This window comes from Echinops telfairi, unplaced genomic scaffold (genome assembly GCF_000313985.2).
Source record: "Echinops telfairi isolate 266 unplaced genomic scaffold, ASM31398v2 ScPeMD7_31;HRSCAF=116, whole genome shotgun sequence".
Taxonomy (NCBI): Eukaryota; Metazoa; Chordata; class Mammalia; order Afrosoricida; family Tenrecidae; genus Echinops; species Echinops telfairi.
The window spans coordinates 54,848,109-54,866,213 of NW_022103928.1; the positions used below are offsets into that span (position 1 = coordinate 54,848,109).

The following is an 18,105-nucleotide window of genomic DNA, read 5'->3' on the forward strand; positions in this document are numbered from 1 at the left end:
GACTAGACACTAACAGAGGGGAAATATCTTGGAAGACCGTAGGTCTTCAATTAGCTATGAAACTGCTCTAACGCAAAAGTTGCATGTCACTTTCCTTCACAACGCATTGGCTAAAATAGGTCACAAGACTGAACCTAACTTTAGGGAACCAGGAGATGCAATCTTACTATATCACCACAAGTTAGAAAAGAGAAATACTGGGCAAGCCAGCATAGTGACAAATCTTCCCTTCTGGTAAAACAGTGATTTGGATCACTTCCCTTTCTGCAGGCAGAATAATACGCATATCTCCCCCAGTGAAGCCAGCTCCAAAGTCTCATCTGATTATAACATATCAAGCTTGAAGTCTTAAACTTTCCAGATAGTGCACATTAGTCTCATCATCAGGTATGAATGTGGTTCCTTTCGAAGTGGATGAAAATGTTACCTGCAACACACACACACACAATACACAGTGGTAGAACAGGTAGAATAACCGTAGCGAACTTCATAATTTGGACAACAGAGTACTGAAGAAACTCAGCAGCTCCTGCTGCAAAAACACTGCCCATCTTGAAGATTGCGGCCAAACGAGTAATCATTGTGCCACCAGCGATCCTAGCAATTCCAAGCTCCCACCAGGCCAACTGTATAAGCTTCCCTGTAATCTAGCGATGGGGACGATTCATTAGACACTGAGTGAGCTCACCTGGAGGAGCTTTCTAAGTCCAGTGTTTTATCCTTGTAGGGATAGCCAGGAGATTCTGCCTTTTCCTTTATCTTTCTTAAACAATCTGAAGTAAAATATGCCTTATTTGAGGGCCTAAAACAGATGCCCTGATGGTGCAATGATTAAGCACTCATCTGCTAATCAGAAAGGTCAGCTGTTTGAACTCCATTTAGTCAGTAGGAGGTAGATAAGGCAGGCAGTCTCTTTCCCTAAAGACTTACAGCCTTGGAGAAGGTCTCTACTGTATCGTGTAAGGTACTCAAATTCACTGCCCGCAAGTCAATTCCCACTCATAGATAGAACTGTCCTTGTGGGTTTCCAAGACTAAGTCCGTATGGAACTAGAAAGCCTCATCTTTCTCCCAAAGAGTGGCTGGTGGTTTCAAACTGCTGGCCATGCAGTTAACAGCTATAACTATATGGCACCACAACTCCTGATCCACCAGGGCTCCTGATTAAATGGGGTCGCTGCCGCAAACTGGAGGACTGCGCATTTGGTTTGGGGACTAAAGAACTTGCCAGCTTGCCTCCTGCCTATAGAAAGTACCCTCAAGAGAGTGGGTAGGAAAGAGGGAACCGATTACAAGGAACTATTTGTGACCTCCTCCCTGGGGGACGGACAACAGAAAGGTGGGTGAAGGGAGATGTCGGACAGGGCAAGATATGACAAAATAACAATTTATAAACTATCAAGGGCTCATGAGGGAGGGGGGAGCGGGGAGGGAGGGGAATAATGAGGACCTAATGCTGGGGGTTTAAGTGGAGAGAAAATGTTTTGAGAATGATGAGGGCAATGAATGTACAAATGAGCTTTACACAATGTGTGTATGGATTGTGATAAGTTATATGAGCCCCTAATAAAATGATTTAAAAAAAAAAAAGAAAGTACCCTCAAGGGGGAACCAATTACAAGGATCTACATATAACCTCCTCCCTGGGGGAAGGACAACAGAAAAGTGGGTGAAGGGAGATGTCGGACAGCGTAAGGTATGACAAAATAATATTTTAAAAATTATCAAGGGTTCATGAGGAAGAAGGGGGGAATGGGGAAAGGGGAAAAAATGAGCTGATACCAAGGGCTCAAGTAGAACGCAAATGTTTGGAGAATGATGAGGGCAACAAATGTACAAATGTGCTTGACACAATGTATGTATATATTGTGATAAGAGTTGTAAGAGCCCCCAATAAAATGATTTTTTAAATAAGTCATTTTTTTAAATCTGGAAATTGTTTTGCTTGTTTGTGTCAGTACAACTCAGTGTTTTCACAGGTCTTTTCCAAGCGTTTGTCTCTTTCCTAAATGCTAAGACCATAAAGTTAGTGAAGGAAGAACTAAGCCCTTTCCCCACCCATCTTCCTTAATTTATAGAAGCAGTAGAGGGGGAAGGAGAGTACTTTTTTCCTTTACCAGTAAGGGAGTTAACACAAAGGTTAAGTTAATTTTATTTATTACCAAAAGCTAAATAAGTGTACACCAGACATTGTGCTAAGAGTTTTATGTGTATTTTCTTATTTTATCCTTACTATGGCAATTACCTGATTACATTAACAAGGAAACTGAAGTCTAGAGAAGTTAAGTCACAATTATTAAATAGCAGAATTAAGTTCCCAACCCTGATGTCTGATATCAAAATATGTGCTGTTTTACTTTACTATGTCAGTATCAATGTCCATTTTATCAAAATTAAAACATCAATATCTTCCCATTTCTAAAGTGTATTATAGTAAATGCAGAAGCATTATGTACACCATATGCTTTAATAGTTTATCAGAAAAGAATTTAACAAATAGTATTAAGTCCAATAATTTAAAATTATGATATGACATATTTTTATCTACCATGTTTACTACTTTGAAAATAAGTGTACATTCGAGTAAATGAAAAAAACATAGTTAAAATTTTGTGCGTCTCAGAGCCCCCTTTTTTAAACCACTACCGAGGGAAGACAGGCAGCTCCTATTTCAGACATCAGACATTACATGGGGTGGCTTATGGGATTGGTGAAAGCTAGGGACTTGCTAAGAAAAGGAAGAAAGTTATGGCAGAATTATTCTTAGTTGTATTCTAAAGTGAATAATAAGGCTGGTAGATTACTATTGTTACTACTATTGCTATATTTCCAAGGTTACCTTCAACCTGAAAAAAAATTCGCATTCATACAAGCCCTCAAGGATAGGTAAAACAAATGATACAATAAAAACAGGTGTGCCAACAGGAAAATCCTATTTGCTACCTTGACTGGTAGGAAAATACCATAGATCTGTTATTTTTGGTAGAAGAACTAGGCCCGTGATTTAGTCTAACTTGAGGCTTTGTTTCAACCTATTGGGTTATCACTATAGATCCCTTATCTCTCTGGGAAATAAAATTAGATAGTCTTTATGGTAGAAGATATTGCATTATCTTTTCATTCCATTTTTCCACAGACTTTTTAAAACCCCTTCATGTAATAATAGCTAAGTAAATAAACTACTTTAATATTTAATAAGGGCCAAGTATAAATTTCTTCATAATTTTCTTTTGGTTAAATATCTGTTCCCTTAGAGAAATTTTGTACTTCTGATTGATTTGTTTTTCTCCTATGGCAAACCATGGCAAAGATGTAAGTAATGTGTTGAAAGTCCAGGGGAATGAAGAATTTGAATGTTTTTCTATTTTTGTTGTTGTTGTTGTTGTTGTTGTTTTTCTATTTTTATGTAGCTTAAAACCGAAAACATAGTCATTTCTGAGCTGTAGCAACCCTGCAGACAGAGTAGAACTGCCCATAGTCTGTACAAAGTTGTAGATCTTTACTGGGGCATACTGCCATGTCTTTATCCCATGGAACAGCTGGTGGGTTCCACATATTTCCGATATTGCAAAGCTATGTACATCCGTGGTTGATAAGCACTCAGCAGTTACACAGAGGACCTGGTCTTGACTCTTAGTGACTGCATGTTTCTTACTCCATCCGTTATATGCAGCGTGCCAGGAGAAAAGCTTTAAGAGCTCTAATCTGTTAGAAGAATGCTCAGAATCCTCTGGGTAAGGGGTGTCAAACTGGCAGTCCCTGGGCCGCTTGCGGTCCTTTTTTTTTTTTTTTTTTGTGGCCTCTGAAATAAAATGTAACACGGGAGTTGTGTGTACAGTATTGCCTCGATCTCCTCTAAGCGCTATTTTCTTCAAAACAATTTTTTTCAATTTTCATTTTATTTCAGAGCATTGTGGGCCACAAAAATTACTTCAGGGGCTGCCAGTTTGACACCCCTGCTCTAAGTCAGTGGTTCTCAACCTGTCCGTCTCGACCCCTTGGGGGTCGAACGACCCTTTCACAGAGGTCACCCAATTCATAACAGTAGCAAAATTTCTGTTATAAAGTAGCAACAAAAATAATGTATGGTTGGGAGCTCACCACAACATGAGGGACTGTATTAAACGCAGCATTAGGAAGGTTGAGAGCCACTGCTCTAGACAGATCCAGCAACGCTTTCTGGGCCCCAGTTCTCTCATTCTGAAAAGTACTTCCTTATAAAAATGTTTCAATTACCTGTATACTATTGCTATCAAAATTAAATTAGATATATCTGTATTTAGACCATTAACCAGGCAGTTGAACTTTATGCATTCTAATACAGTAAAAGCTGCAAGTAGTATCTTTAAAAATTGATTCATCCTTTCCCCAAGGTTCTTGTCACCAGGGTGCCACTTCTCATCTCTTCACTGTTTCAAGTCTTTTCTGCTTCTCTCTCAGTATTCTGAACCCTCCACGGTGTACCAGCCAGAGCTCAGCCATAGATGGGGAAAGCAAAAGGAGACAAAAGGAGAACTTAAGCTGCAGTAGAAAGACCATGGGGTTCTGGAAACAGACCTCAATCCAAATCCTACTTCCACTACTTCGGGCAAGTGATGTAATCATACCAAGATTCACTTTCCCTGTAAAGTAAATATAGAGTGAAGATTAAGTGCCTAATAGAGCATCTGAACAGTGATTAAAAATTGGATTTAATCAACTATTGCTTTCTCTTTGCCATGTTCCCGGATAATCAGTAGAGCATACGTCACTGTCCTAACTGCTGCCGACCCATCTTAACACAACTAGACAGCTAAATCTCAACAATAAATAACTTTGTCTGTAATTGTTAGGAGCCCTAATGGCATAGTGGTTATGCAGTGGGCTACCAACCACAAGGTCATTAATTTAAAACTACCTCAAAAGAAAAATGAGACTTTGTATTCCCGTAGAGAGTTATTATCTCAGAAACCCACAGGAGCAGTTCTGTTCTGTCCTATAGGGTGCTATGAGTTGGAATTAACTCAATGGCAGTGAGTTTGGCTTTTGCTTGATTTATATAGGTTAGATGCTCTGGTATTGTGTGTTATACATTGACTTGCTAACCACAAGGTCAGTGGTTTGAACCCACCAGCTTCATTGTGGGAGAAAGGTGAAGCAGTCTGCTCCCATAAAGATTTACATATTTCCTAAAAGGTGTACTTCTCTGTCTGATCAGTTCAGTCTTACAATGGTTAAGGAGTTTTTAGTGGGATGACAGACTTGTTGGAATCAACTCAACGGCAGTCTGTTTGGTTTTTGATATAATGGTTGGCACACTAGTTCTGGGAAGAACCAGATAGTAAATAAAAATAGTAAGAATCAAATAGTAAATAAAAAATAGGCTTTATAGTTATGTTGTCTGCCACAACTATTCAGCTATGCTACTGTAAGGCAAAAAGAGCCATAGATAGTATGCCAATTGATTGGGGTAATTATATTCAAATAACTATTATAAAAAATAAATGGTTGGCCAGATTTAGTCCCCAAATCATAGGGTCCTTGGTGATGCTGTGGTTAAAGCACTCAACTGCTACGTAGGAGGTTGGCACTTTGAATTCACCATCCATCCGTGAGAGAAAGATGTGGCAGTCTGCTTCTGTAAAGATCCGCAGCCTCGGAAACTGGGTGGGGCTGTTCTTCTCTTGCCACGTAGGGCTGCTGTTGGGTTGGAGTCGACTCAGCGGGCAGGGGTGGTATATCGCTATCATGGCCTGTGAAAGGTTCATTTTCTAGATGAAAATACCTTTTTTTTTTAAGTTAGTGAGAAAAAGTCAATATGAGTTGGGTGATAATGGAATCACAAAGTTACATTTTTCAAAATTGATACAAATCACGCAACTAGTAGTCTATATATAACTAGAAAATGCTGGATTTTGCATTACTCATTGGAAAAATTAATAACACATCTTGGCATGTGTGCAGTCTGAGGATCCTACTGTAGAGAAAGTGTTTGACTTAGTTTACCCTTGTGCACTTCACAAAATTAATCTCCCAAATGCTCTTGTCACAGAGTTTCTTCCTTAGAATTGTTTTTCAGAAGATCGTATTCTGAGACGATCTAGTTCATATTCACTCTTGCAGATAAGAGAATTAAGGCCCAGAAAACACCACTGCCACTGGAAATTACACACTTTCTTGACAGTCATTCTACAAGCTGTGCATCTTTTCCTTTTACTTGTAGAATGTCTACATATGTGCCTTTAAAAAAAAGATTGCTCAGATTCAAACAAACAAAAACACTTGAAAATAATTTAAAACTTCCAGAAAAGTCGCACGAATAAGAGTATCTATACACAGAGTACCATATAATCTGTGTTCACACTAAAAACCAAACTTACTACTATTGACTCAGAGTGACCCGACAGGACAAGATAGAATTGTCCTGTGAGTTTCTGAGACTGTAACTCTCTACAGAAGTAGAAAGCCCTGTCTTTCTCCTGAGGTTTTGAACTGCCAAACTAGCAGCCCAGTGCATAATCAATTAGATTACCAGAGCTCTTAATCAGTACCCTAGACCAAAAAAACTAAACTCACTGTCACGGAGTCAATGCTGACTCACAGCGACTCTATAGACAGGATAGAACTGCCCCTTTGAGTACTGGTAACCACTATTCCACCAGGACTCTTAATGAGTACCCAGATATTCCTGTTATAAAATCCCCTCCCCAATTGCTTTACTATTTATTTTCATAGATGTCATACACACCCACACAATTTTGGTTCTAAACCATTTGAGAGTAAATTACAAATTCATGGCCTTTTCCACTAAGTATTCCAATAGGCATTTCTTAAGAATGGGGATGGTGTCTCATATAGAATCACAGAACACTTGGAAACCTTAACAAATTTAACATTGGTAAAATATTTAACTACAGTTTGTATTCTAATTTTGTCATTTGATCCCAAAATAATTAAGCACAGGATCATATCTTAATCACTTACTCCAGAAACTATCAGTATTTAACTTTTTGTGTTTATCAGTTCATCTGTTGAATTATTTTATGGGCATTTGGATTGCTGTCACCGTTTTGGTTAGGGTGAATGGTGCTGTTGTACACATGAGTGTACACGTGTTTGGTAAGAGTAGCTGTTTTCACTTTGGGGGTAGAATTGATAAATCACATAGTTTTATGTTTAACATTTTGAGGAGCTGCCAAAGTGTTTTGACAGCAGTTGAACAACTTACATTCCCACCAGCAGTGTACAAAGGCTCCAATTTTTTAACACCTGTGGATTTGAGGTTTGGCGAAATCTTTTTCTTTTTCTTTTTTTTATTATTTTATTGGGGGCTTATGCAATTCTTATCACAATCCATTCATACATCCATTGTGTCAAGCACATATGTACATTTGTTGCCCTCATCATTCTCAAAACATGGCAAATTCTTAAAACCATATCATATATACTCGTGTATCAGCCGAGTTTTTTGGCACATTTTTAAATGTAGTTTTTGTGGTAAAATTAGGTGCCTCGGCTGATATTTGGGTTGGCTTATACTCGAGTATATATGGTGTATATTCCATATGGCTTAGCAATTTCACCTAGGTATTTACCTAAGACGAATGAAAACACAGCTCTATAAAAATATCTTAGGAATGTTTACATATTTGTATAAATAATAGTTCTAAACTGGAAGCAGCTCAACTTTCCATTACTAAGTGGACAGATGGACAAATTCTGATTTAGGCACATGGCACATTTTTACTCACAACAACAAAGGTAAATTGTATAGATAATACAATTAATGAAAATAACTTTATACAGAAGAGTTTATACTTTTCTGAGTCAATTTATGTGACATTCTAAAACAGGCCACACTAATCTATGGTAGAGAAAAAATAAAAACAGTCGCTGCCTCTGGAAGTTAGGACAGGGACTGGTAGAGAAGCATGAAGTTTCTGGGAGTGTGGTCATGTTCTTTATCTGACAGAGATGGGGTTGAGTTATGCATGTATATGAATTTGACAAGATAAAGTTAATATACAAGGGAGCAAAGTGTGTGTGTATATATGTATATATATATATATACAAGGGAGCTACGAAAATGGGATTAAAAGATAGTGGAATTTTCCCACAACCTTCTTTTAGTTTGTTTTTTCACAGCCTTCTTGAAGTCTCTGTGTACACGTAATATTTGTGAATTCTATTGTACACAGATTTGACTTCAGGGAAAAAAACAACCAGCAAATAAATACTGAATTCTAATTATTGATAAGCAAATTTAAGAATTGAGGGAGAAGTGTACTGATGTCTGTAATTCACTTTGGAGTATATCCAAAGATTAAGATGGGACTAATGGACGGAGAGAAGGAAAGAAGTGTGATAAAACAAGTACAAACTCATTGCCATCAAGTAATGTAGTAGACAACTGCCCCTGTAGGTTTCTCCTTTAACTCCTTCCAGGAGTAGAAAGCCTCACCTTTTCCCCATAGATTGGCTGGTGAGTTTGAACTACTGACCTTTTGGTTAGTAGTCTAATACCTAGCTCATTACACCAGCAAGGCTCCTCTAATCTCCTTATAGACTATATAGTTTACTTACTGTTTTATTTATCCTCCTATCTTTAACCAATATGTAAGATCGATGAAAATCAGGATTTGCTTTTTGCTTTGATTTGCCTCCAGGTCTAGAAACCTGCCTAACATTTGAACATATGCAATACATACTTGCTTTCATGAAATAAATTGGCCAGTGAATTGCATTATTTACTTAAGCCCACACCTGCTTTAGAAGAGACATCAGAAAAAAATAAAGATTGAATTTCTTACAATCAAAGGAGAAAGTTTAAACTTTTGAGTACATCTTGTTTTATTTCAAATACTCGTGGTTAGTTAAAAATAGTTCAAGAAAGAATATTTAACAAGTAAGGGCAATTTAATTTTATTTTCGCAAGAAATAAATAGTAAAAGAGTCAATGGCAATTACTTTTAAGAATGAAACAATAAAGGTCTGTTATGTTCTTGGTAAAAATAGTCCAGTCCTCTTATTTCTCTTCAGTGAGAAATACATGCAAATTTTCTATCTTACTTAGAAATAAAGGCTTAAAGTTACTAATTGGTTAGGCCAAGGCAATCTAAGGTAATAAGTTTAACTATGATCCTTACCTATTCCTCACGTCTTACTTGTCTCCATTATATTCCTTTAGACATGGGTTGTCTGTGCTGTACTGAGTAAGGGCGTGCATGACCAGTGCGTAGCCTGATAATGTGAAGGGGAAAAGACTAAAATTGAAGTCTGTTCATCCACAGAAAAGCCACAATCTAATTGGACTGTTCACTAAAAATTTAAAAGCTAATTTTTAAAAAGGGTTGTAAAACTTTTTTCTTGTAAATCTGTATGCTCATAATTGCTATACCACCAACTGTATCCCTAGGAGCTAATTTTATTCTCACTTAACGACTTAGTACTTTTAACTGAAACAGTCAAAATACAAATGATGTTTTTCTTTCTCTTTGGCAGTAAATATCCTAAAGCACCAGCACTGAATAAACTAAATACCTAGCTTAAACTTGTCTAAAAATAAATGTTTATATAATCCAGCACACACAAAAGATATAACAAAGTTTAGCCCTTGGCCCTTGTATAAACTTTTCTTTACAATTTCACCTACTATCATGAATTCAACTACCACATGTAGGCTTATAACAAGATGTAAATCTTAATTTCTAGCCCAGATTTCAGCAGAACACCGGATTCATAAATACAGGCAAGAATACCTTGGGAAAATTGTGCTTTGCTTCTACATCACTTCAGTACAAAGAATATTGCAGCGAAATTAGTCTCATAAATATTTTGGTTTCTCAGTGTATATGAAAGTTGTTTACACCTATTATAGTTTATTAAGGAGACCTGGTGGCACTCTTGGGTGAGCGCAGGACTGCTAATCATATGGTTGTGGAGGTTCAAATCTACCTCACTTGCTTTCTGGGACAAAGATGAGGCTGTCTACCTGGTTCTTGCCTTCATGTAGAGATAACTGAATACAGTACACAGGTGCCATAGCAAAGTGCGGTGCGAGGCATTGTAAATGCCACTGAATTGTTTACAGTGGTTAATTATAATTATGTTTGATATGACTTCCCCTCACTATAAAACAAGAAAAAATAATCTGTCAGGCTTTTTCTTATTAATATGTGAGGGTTCTATTTATTCCACATCCTCACCAATATTTGGCACTGTCAGCATTTTGAATCATAGCCACTTTGGGATGTATATAGTAGAAGATCTGGTAAGGACAGGTCTGTCTGGGAATGTGATTGTAGAATAAAGACTTAGAGGAGATAAGTGACCAAAGCTGTACCTTAGAATTTGACCAACAGCAAGAAATACAGTCTGATCAGGACTGCATGAGTGGGAAGAGGATTAATGATGCCAATGAGGTAATGAGAAAGGGGGAATGCAAATCATGTTGGAGTTTGAAATTATAATGTGAACTTCAATATTTATTCTAAGTGAGTTGGGAAGAGAAGAATGGCATGATCCGACTTTTGTTTTAACAAGATTCTTGTAACTATTCTGTGAAGTAAAGGTAATAGCAGAAAACATAGAATGTTGTCAGAGTGAATAGGAGATTGGGTGTTTGTAGAAAAACTAGAGAATACTTGCCAGAGTATTGTTCTTGAATAGGCATTAATAATGATTTAGTTCTTAGAGTGTCCTTTGAAATTCGGATTGAGAGTAGCCAAGCCCTTTTGCTCAGGCATCAATGAAGTCTAGCTCTACATGCATAAATAATCGTGGGTTTAAACTTCTTAGTACAGAATTTACAGAATTAGTCATCACTTATTTTCCCAGAAGAAATTTAACCTTTATTACTGTTTTATTTTACTTTTTTTTTTTTTAATTGAAAGTTCTTCATTGACCAAGGGAGGGTAGAGGGGGGAGCAGCCAGTGTGGGCAGAGTCATCTTGATTTGCCACTAACATGCAGCACTAAATGAACAGTACAGACTAGTACAGTTAGAAGTTGTCAGCCTGGAAAAGTGGTGGGGAGTAGTCATTAAAAAAAATACAGGTCCCCCACACACACACATACCAAAAAAACCCAACAACTGTGGTGCCTGCAGGGGCAGGGAGACACCTGGTCTGTTTCAAAGGTCAGAAGCCATTTGGGAAGGCCAGAGCTGTCTGGGCATAGGGAGGAGGGTGGTCCAGGGGATGAGGGGGCTGTTTGGCAACTAGGGTCAAGGAATTGTCCTCCCCTGCTAGGGTCCCCCCAGACTCTCCCATCTGGCAGGAAGGGGGCAACCTGCATTCACGTAGTAGCTTGCTTGTAATTCATGTTTGATTCCCGTCAGCTTCTTGATGGCATCCTTGGAGCTAGCGTAGATCATTTTGCTCTTTCAGGGTGCACACTCGGGGCCCCAGAAGATAAACACCAGAGCTCCTTGGTCTCATAGGAGGCGTCGTACAGAGCAAAGCGATAGCCCTTGTCAGGCAGCCTCTTGACAAAGGTGGCATAGGGGTCATCCACAGTTTGGCGCACATTCCCAACCAGGATCTCCTTGCCCTCCTCCAGGATGATGTTCTTGTCCTCGCTCAGGTAGAAGAGCATGGCCTGCTTGAACTTCCTGACCTCCTCTGGTGTTGAGGATTTGCGCACCTTCGCCTCATTGAGCACCTTGATGGCACCATTGGAGACAGCCACACTAGAGGCCATGTTTCTGGAAGCCAGAGGAGATTGGGAAAGAGAAGCAGGGAAGATTGGACCCGACTGAATGCGGCCTCTCTCTCCTGGCCCCTTCTGTTTAGTAGCCATTACTATTTTAGAAGGCTGTTTTGAATTCGGCACTTAAAAGGACCTAAATGTGGTCTTAATTAATTGTTGTAGCTAAATGTTGTGGTTATTGCTTAAAAATTAATGAGTAAATATTTAATTGTTCTCTAGTGACATGCATATTATAAAATTATGTTTAGGTACTACACAGATTACAAAAATATTCTTATTTAGCCATGTCTTTAAAGCAATATGCACTCCCCAACCAAATATTACAAGAAAGCAATATATATATATATATTTTTTTTTTTTTTTACAAAAAGATACAATCTTTTTTCTTTTTTTACTGAATGCTCCAATAGCGCAATTGGTTAGCACGCCGTACTTAGGAGATACAAATTTAAGGAGAACATTTATTAAGTCCTGACCAGACAAAGACAAGAGACAGAATTACATCATCCAGATGAAGTAGTCCATTAGCATGACGTCATAATGACCTCCAAGAGTTTGCAGAGATTCAGACTTAACAAGGGCATCTCTCTGCCATCAAGTCAATGCCGACTCAAAGCGACCCTAAAGGACAAGGTAAAGCTGCCCCTGTCAGTTTCCAACACTGCAACTCTTTGCTTAAGGGAGCAAAGCCTCATCTTTCTCCTGAGGAGCAGCTGGTGCTTTTGAACTGCTGATCCTGCTGTTCACTAAAACAATCTCCAATCTTACACACTTTTCAGATCAGAATGTAAACGATAATTACAGCACAATGTCCTAAGTGTAGAACGTAGGGACCAAAAGCAGAAAGCAATTCTGTTTCAGAGAAACAGTGAAAAAAATCATTTCCAGTGAGGCTTTGAAGAACAAATGGATATTTCTCATAATGATTGTGACCTACAAATGGTACTGTCAGTAGAGATGTACATCCATGTGAGCAAAATCATAGTGCAAATTTGGAACTGAATCATGTCCATCAGTGGGCAGATATTTTTGACACATTTGCAATACTGTTCCTGCAACTATATTTTACCTACAGATAGAAAATGACACTCTTGGATATTTTTGACTTCTCAACTATTAGTAATATATCTTACTTGAAGTCAACTTTCATTAATTACCAATGTTTTTAACAAAGAACCAAAAAAAAGCAAACTGGGGGAAAAAATCAACATTTTTTACCAAGTGAGCAAAAACAAAATGAGAGTAAAGAAGTAGCATTTCCTTATGGAAAGAAGGGAGAAAGATGAATAAGGGGGAAAATGCAAATAATAAATAGAACAGGATAACTTGCTGAACTTGAATGTAGGTGGTGATGCTAAGCTTCACATTTGGATTTCTGCCTCTCAAGTTTACATTTGTCCAATTCACTAGGTGAACGTAAAGTAACAAAATTGAGTACTTTGGGAGCCGAGAACCATGGCGCAAAGCTTCATGGAGACTGGAAATGTGCTGCTGAGTTTTCCAGAGATCATCATTGAGTCTTTTCTGATCCTCCTCTTCTGTTAGTATTGCTCCTAGGGATCCAGTCCATACCTGCAGGGGTCTTATTCTGAACAAGACATGTTTAAACAGGTCTTTGTGTCCGTGTATGACTGCACACAAGTTGTCTCAGTACGGTAGTACCCTCTGTCTTGGTTACATAGGGTTCCTTAAAAAATAAAAAGTTCCAGTCAAAATAGTAGCTTCTCTAGGGATTTGCTGGGGCAGTGAAATTCAAAGCAGAGGTTATGGTGATAGCTTTTGGGGATTCCAAGGACACTAGACAATCATGGGGCTTATTATGAAGAAGTAAGAAAGTGGAAGATGCATTGATGAGAAAGACCAGGGAATTTACACCAAGGAATTATTTTTCCCATCACGACAATGCACCTACTCATTTTTTTTTTAAGGTAAAACTGTTCTGCAAGGACCTCATTGAAAAACTACATCACCCACCCTCTAATCCTGATTTTGCTGTTTTAGACATCTTTGGTTCCCATAATTCAAAGACCATTTCAAAGGAACTCAATTTGAGTCTTTGGGATGCCAAAACTGCAGTTTGATGTGTTAGTCCGGGTTGACTAGAGAAACAAATCCCAAGGCACTAGTGTGTAAGAGAGAACTTTATGTCAAAGAGCAATTGTATCTCAGCCTAGTCCAGATCAAACCCATAAGTCTGATATTAGCCCATATGTCTGATACCAGTCTATAAATTCCTCTTCAGCCTCACACAACACATGCAATAGCACCAAATGCAGGAAGATGACCGGTGGAAAGTCTTGTGGGTCCAATGGTGGTAGAAGCATCTCAGTGTTGGCATGGGCCTCCGCGTGGCTTCTCCAGCTCCAGGGCTCTGGTGGAACAGTGTAGTTCCATCAGGCGTGGCAACAGAAATGTCTCACATAGAAAATGTGTCCGGCCTCCAATGAGCTATTTCTCTCTGTTGCGTCTCCAAGTGAGGTCAGATGTATAAACCAAAGAGCTCAGAATTCTTCATATAAAAGATAGAGAGATACAGCATCTTTTCAAAGCGTATAGACCTACATGGAGATTAGCTTCACGTGTTGATATTTTTGTTTAGTAGGTTTTTTACTTATCTTCATACAGTGTAGCTATTAATGTAAAACCTCAAACCAAACACAATGCCATTGAATCAGTTCTGACTCATAACCCTCTAGGACAGGATTGAACTGCTCCTGTGGTTTTCTAAGAACTGTAACTGTTTACTGCAATAGAAAGCCACATCTATCACTCGTGGAGCAGCTGGTAGATTTGAACTGCTGACTTTGTGGTTAGCAGCCCAATGTGTAACCCATTACACCACCACACCATGGAAAGAGCTCTCAGATCTATTAAAGTGAACCCAAGATAAGAGTAAATGGTGCCCAGCTATCAATCAGAATAGTGTCTAGGGTCTTAAAGGCTTTCATTCACACAAGCAGCCATCTAAGCTAAATCCATACGGAAGAAGCACACCAGCCAGAGATAACAATTACACATTTTGAATATGCTGAGGAGAAAACCACCAGAGCAAAAATTATGAACACACAATTCGTCGAGGGCTATGGGGACAGTGGGATCCCAAAACCCATCTGCAGAGTAGTCAGACTGAGCTGCTGGCAGATCCGCTCTAGCCACAGGGAAGAGTCAAAATCAGCCTTCCTACCAGGCAGAACCATTGTAACCTTGATTATGCTGGATCAACTTTGATACTTGGCCAGTTGATCACTCTATAGACACAAGCTGAATTTGTTCTGGATCCAAGTATTTCTTACTGATTCCATGACAGAAATGTCTTCCCTAGCTTTTTGAATGTTCTTGGGAGCCTTTTCCTTCTTACACATTATTTGTATTATTGTGTGTATACTATTATGTTTTCAACCTTACCACCTTAGCATGATTTTGTTTAGTATTGCTTTCTATTTGGTTTCCCAGCTGTGAAGCACAGGAAGAGTGAATGCATAATGATAACAACAGATACAAGGGAATTCAGGGGTTGGGGGTGGTGATGAATGATAGCGAGGGAAAGGGGATTTGGGGAGTGAATAATGAAGACAGGAGGTGGGAGGGCGCACTAGAATGGATTGTGATTGCATAACTCATTTCAAGGGCAATTTAATCATGGGGGAGGGATGCTCTAAAAATTGATGTGGGGGTGATTGTATAGTTCTCCTTGATATGATTAAGTGATTGTACTACTGAATTATATGTAAATTACTTGCCAATAAAACTGTTGGGAAAAGAGTAAAGCTATGCATGTTATAGCCTATATGTGAATTATATATGTTTATGTGTGCATTTAAAAATTGGAATAGTACAAGCATTCTCAAAAAGAGGCTACATATGAAAATGGGAACTTTTCATTTTCATACTCTCCAAATATTTTTCAATCAGACACTGGTTGCTACCTTGGTGAGGGTGTGCTTCACCAGCTGCTCTGCAGGAGGAGGATGTGGCAGTCTGTTTCAGCAAAGGTTTGCAGCCTTGAGAGCCCTAGCATGCAGTTTTTACTCAGTCCTCATAGGTCCACTCAGAATCCATCCAAAGGCTCTGGGTTTGACTTGTTTTCTATTTCAAATTTTGATATTGATAAGGCTCGGTAAGAGCAGACACTTGTAGCTGTTGAAATCACAAACTCAAAATCTTGGATAGTAAATAAACGAGTTAATTTTGAGTACTTGTTATAAACTAGGCATTATACTAAACATTTTACTCACAGTTATTTTAGATCTCTTAATTTGGGTTCTGATTTTTCTCAATAGAAGAAACAGATTTTGATTAAACAAGTGAGACATATTGCCAGGGGTTACATCACTGTGTTGTAGTTGTATACTAGTCCAGACAGCCTAAGTATTCTGCTGTTGGAAATCCTTAAGAAAGACTATTACTTGTGATAAAATGCCAACATTAGGATATGCTGAAGGTAAAGATGAAGATAATTACCCTTCTTTGACAAGATCATATTAATGGATATATATGAAGAAGTACTTTCTAAACTTACAGTGCCCTCTGAGTAGAATAAAATACTTCACAGTCTTGGTTCATATGTTCAAATGTGTTAACCCTTTTTCTTTGAATCTCGTAGGAAATTTGAACTTTAAAACCTTTAGTCAACTTTGTGGAATCTCTGTGAAATATGGTTTGTCAATTTCAGTGTATTCCATCTTTTCTTAAATGAACCTTCGGTATTTCTAACAAAATCTTCTATCTACTTAAAACTTTTTACCCCCTAGTCGTAAGCATCATATCAAGACTACTAAAACCCCTCAATGTAAGAAACAAATAAATTTAAAAACTCTGTAAGGCTGTTTGATTTGTATACTCTCTTTCATTATATAAGTTGCCTATTTTCTTCTCTTCTTAGGAACATCATCTTCAACGGGCTATTTCAGCACAGCAGGTGTATGGCGAGAAGAGGGATAATATGGTTATACCAGTCCCAGAGGCTGAAAGTAATATTGCTTACTATGAATCTATATATCCTGGGGAATTCAAGATGCCAAAGCAGCTCATTCACATACAGCGTAAGTAGTTACTTTTACAAGTGATTTTACTTGTTCTTTCGTAACTCTTGGCACATTTTTATCTTTTCAGGGCTATTTTCCTTGCCTGTTTCATTGATGAGCATTGGTTTGAGAGTTGTGAAAGCCCGTTTTCAACTTTTTAAATGGTGCTTTGTTTACTTTTGCTTGGCAAAACAAACCAAAAACATTTACCATCCTAATTTTCAGTTTAATGCCAATAAAGGATCTTAATGCTGCATTAGTCAAATAAGAGGAACACTAAGCCACAGATTAAGAAAGTGATGGTTTCTTTCTGTACAGAAATAATAGCATAGTAATATAGTCTTATTAAAAGATGTCTTAGGATCAGCAAACTTGTTCTGTTCTATAAGGGGTTCAATTATAATTGTTTTAAGCTTTGCAGATACTATTCAGCTTGTTGGTACAGTGTAAAGTAAACATACAGGACCATGGCTGTTCTACTAAAACCATGTAAGAGTAGATTACAGGCCAGATTTGGCCCACAGGCCATCGTATTTCAACCCCTAATCTATGTTAAATTTTTATTGTTCTTTATTAAACTAACCATTGGATTCATTTAATATGAACCACTCTTTCTAGTTCAGAATTCCAGCACTACTATATTACTTAAGTAATTTACAAAGAGAAAGTAGGCATAGTATACATTTTGGGTCTTATGATTATTATATTACTATTATGATATTTTGATTTGAACATATTTTTTAGAATAATTCTCTAATTTACTTTTTAAGTGGCATGTCTATGTATTTCCATTCATGTAAGACATGGAGCATAAACATTCTAAGCAGGTTCTAGAAAATAGAATTAAAAAATCTCTGAATAATCTTGTTCAGGTGATTCTGAAATTATGTCATCCTTAGTTATATTAACTAGAAGGCTGTAGTGGACTGGAGTTGGAGTGGGTTACAGCAATTGTCTCAATGGCATTGAGATTTTTATTGAAATATTTTAACTAGAGCCACATCTACTCTATAGCCAGCGGCTCTATAATCTTATAAATGTACACTTTTAGGTTAAAGTAAGATTTCATAAAATAGAGTTAGATTAATGAATTTACATGTTTTATACATAGACTACTTACTGAGGATCAAAGCACAAAACACTTTTCTGGTAAATTAGTGAATCTGATTGTAAGAAAAACCAAAGGTATTATATTGAAAAAGGAATAAATTGCTGACATTGTAATCAAATAATAAAATGTCAGCAGAATTGTAACTTATTTGTTGGGGTTGATTGAAGTCTTTTTTTTTTCCCCAGCAACAATTGAAAAGATATATGCATTCAATTTTTTTAATAGTTTTATTGACATCTTACACAGGCCAATATATACATTCACATACAATTCTATTTGTTCA

The 18,105-nt window shown here is 37.7% G+C and overlaps 1 protein-coding gene and 1 pseudogene across 3 annotated transcripts in view; one reads left to right on the forward strand and one right to left on the reverse strand.

Annotated features, from left to right (window-relative positions):
* EPC1 (enhancer of polycomb homolog 1) overlaps positions 1-18,105 on the forward strand; it is a 108,728-nt gene that overhangs the window by 56,446 nt on the left and 34,177 nt on the right. For all 3 annotated transcript variants that reach the window (XM_045289866.1, XM_004702286.3, XM_045289867.1), the window contains exon 2: positions 16,570-16,729. In XM_045289866.1, the coding sequence (XP_045145801.1) occupies positions 16,570-16,729 (160 nt within the window). The remainder of the gene's footprint in view (positions 1-16,569; positions 16,730-18,105) is intronic.
* On the reverse strand, positions 9,139-11,678 carry LOC105978554 (annotated as a pseudogene).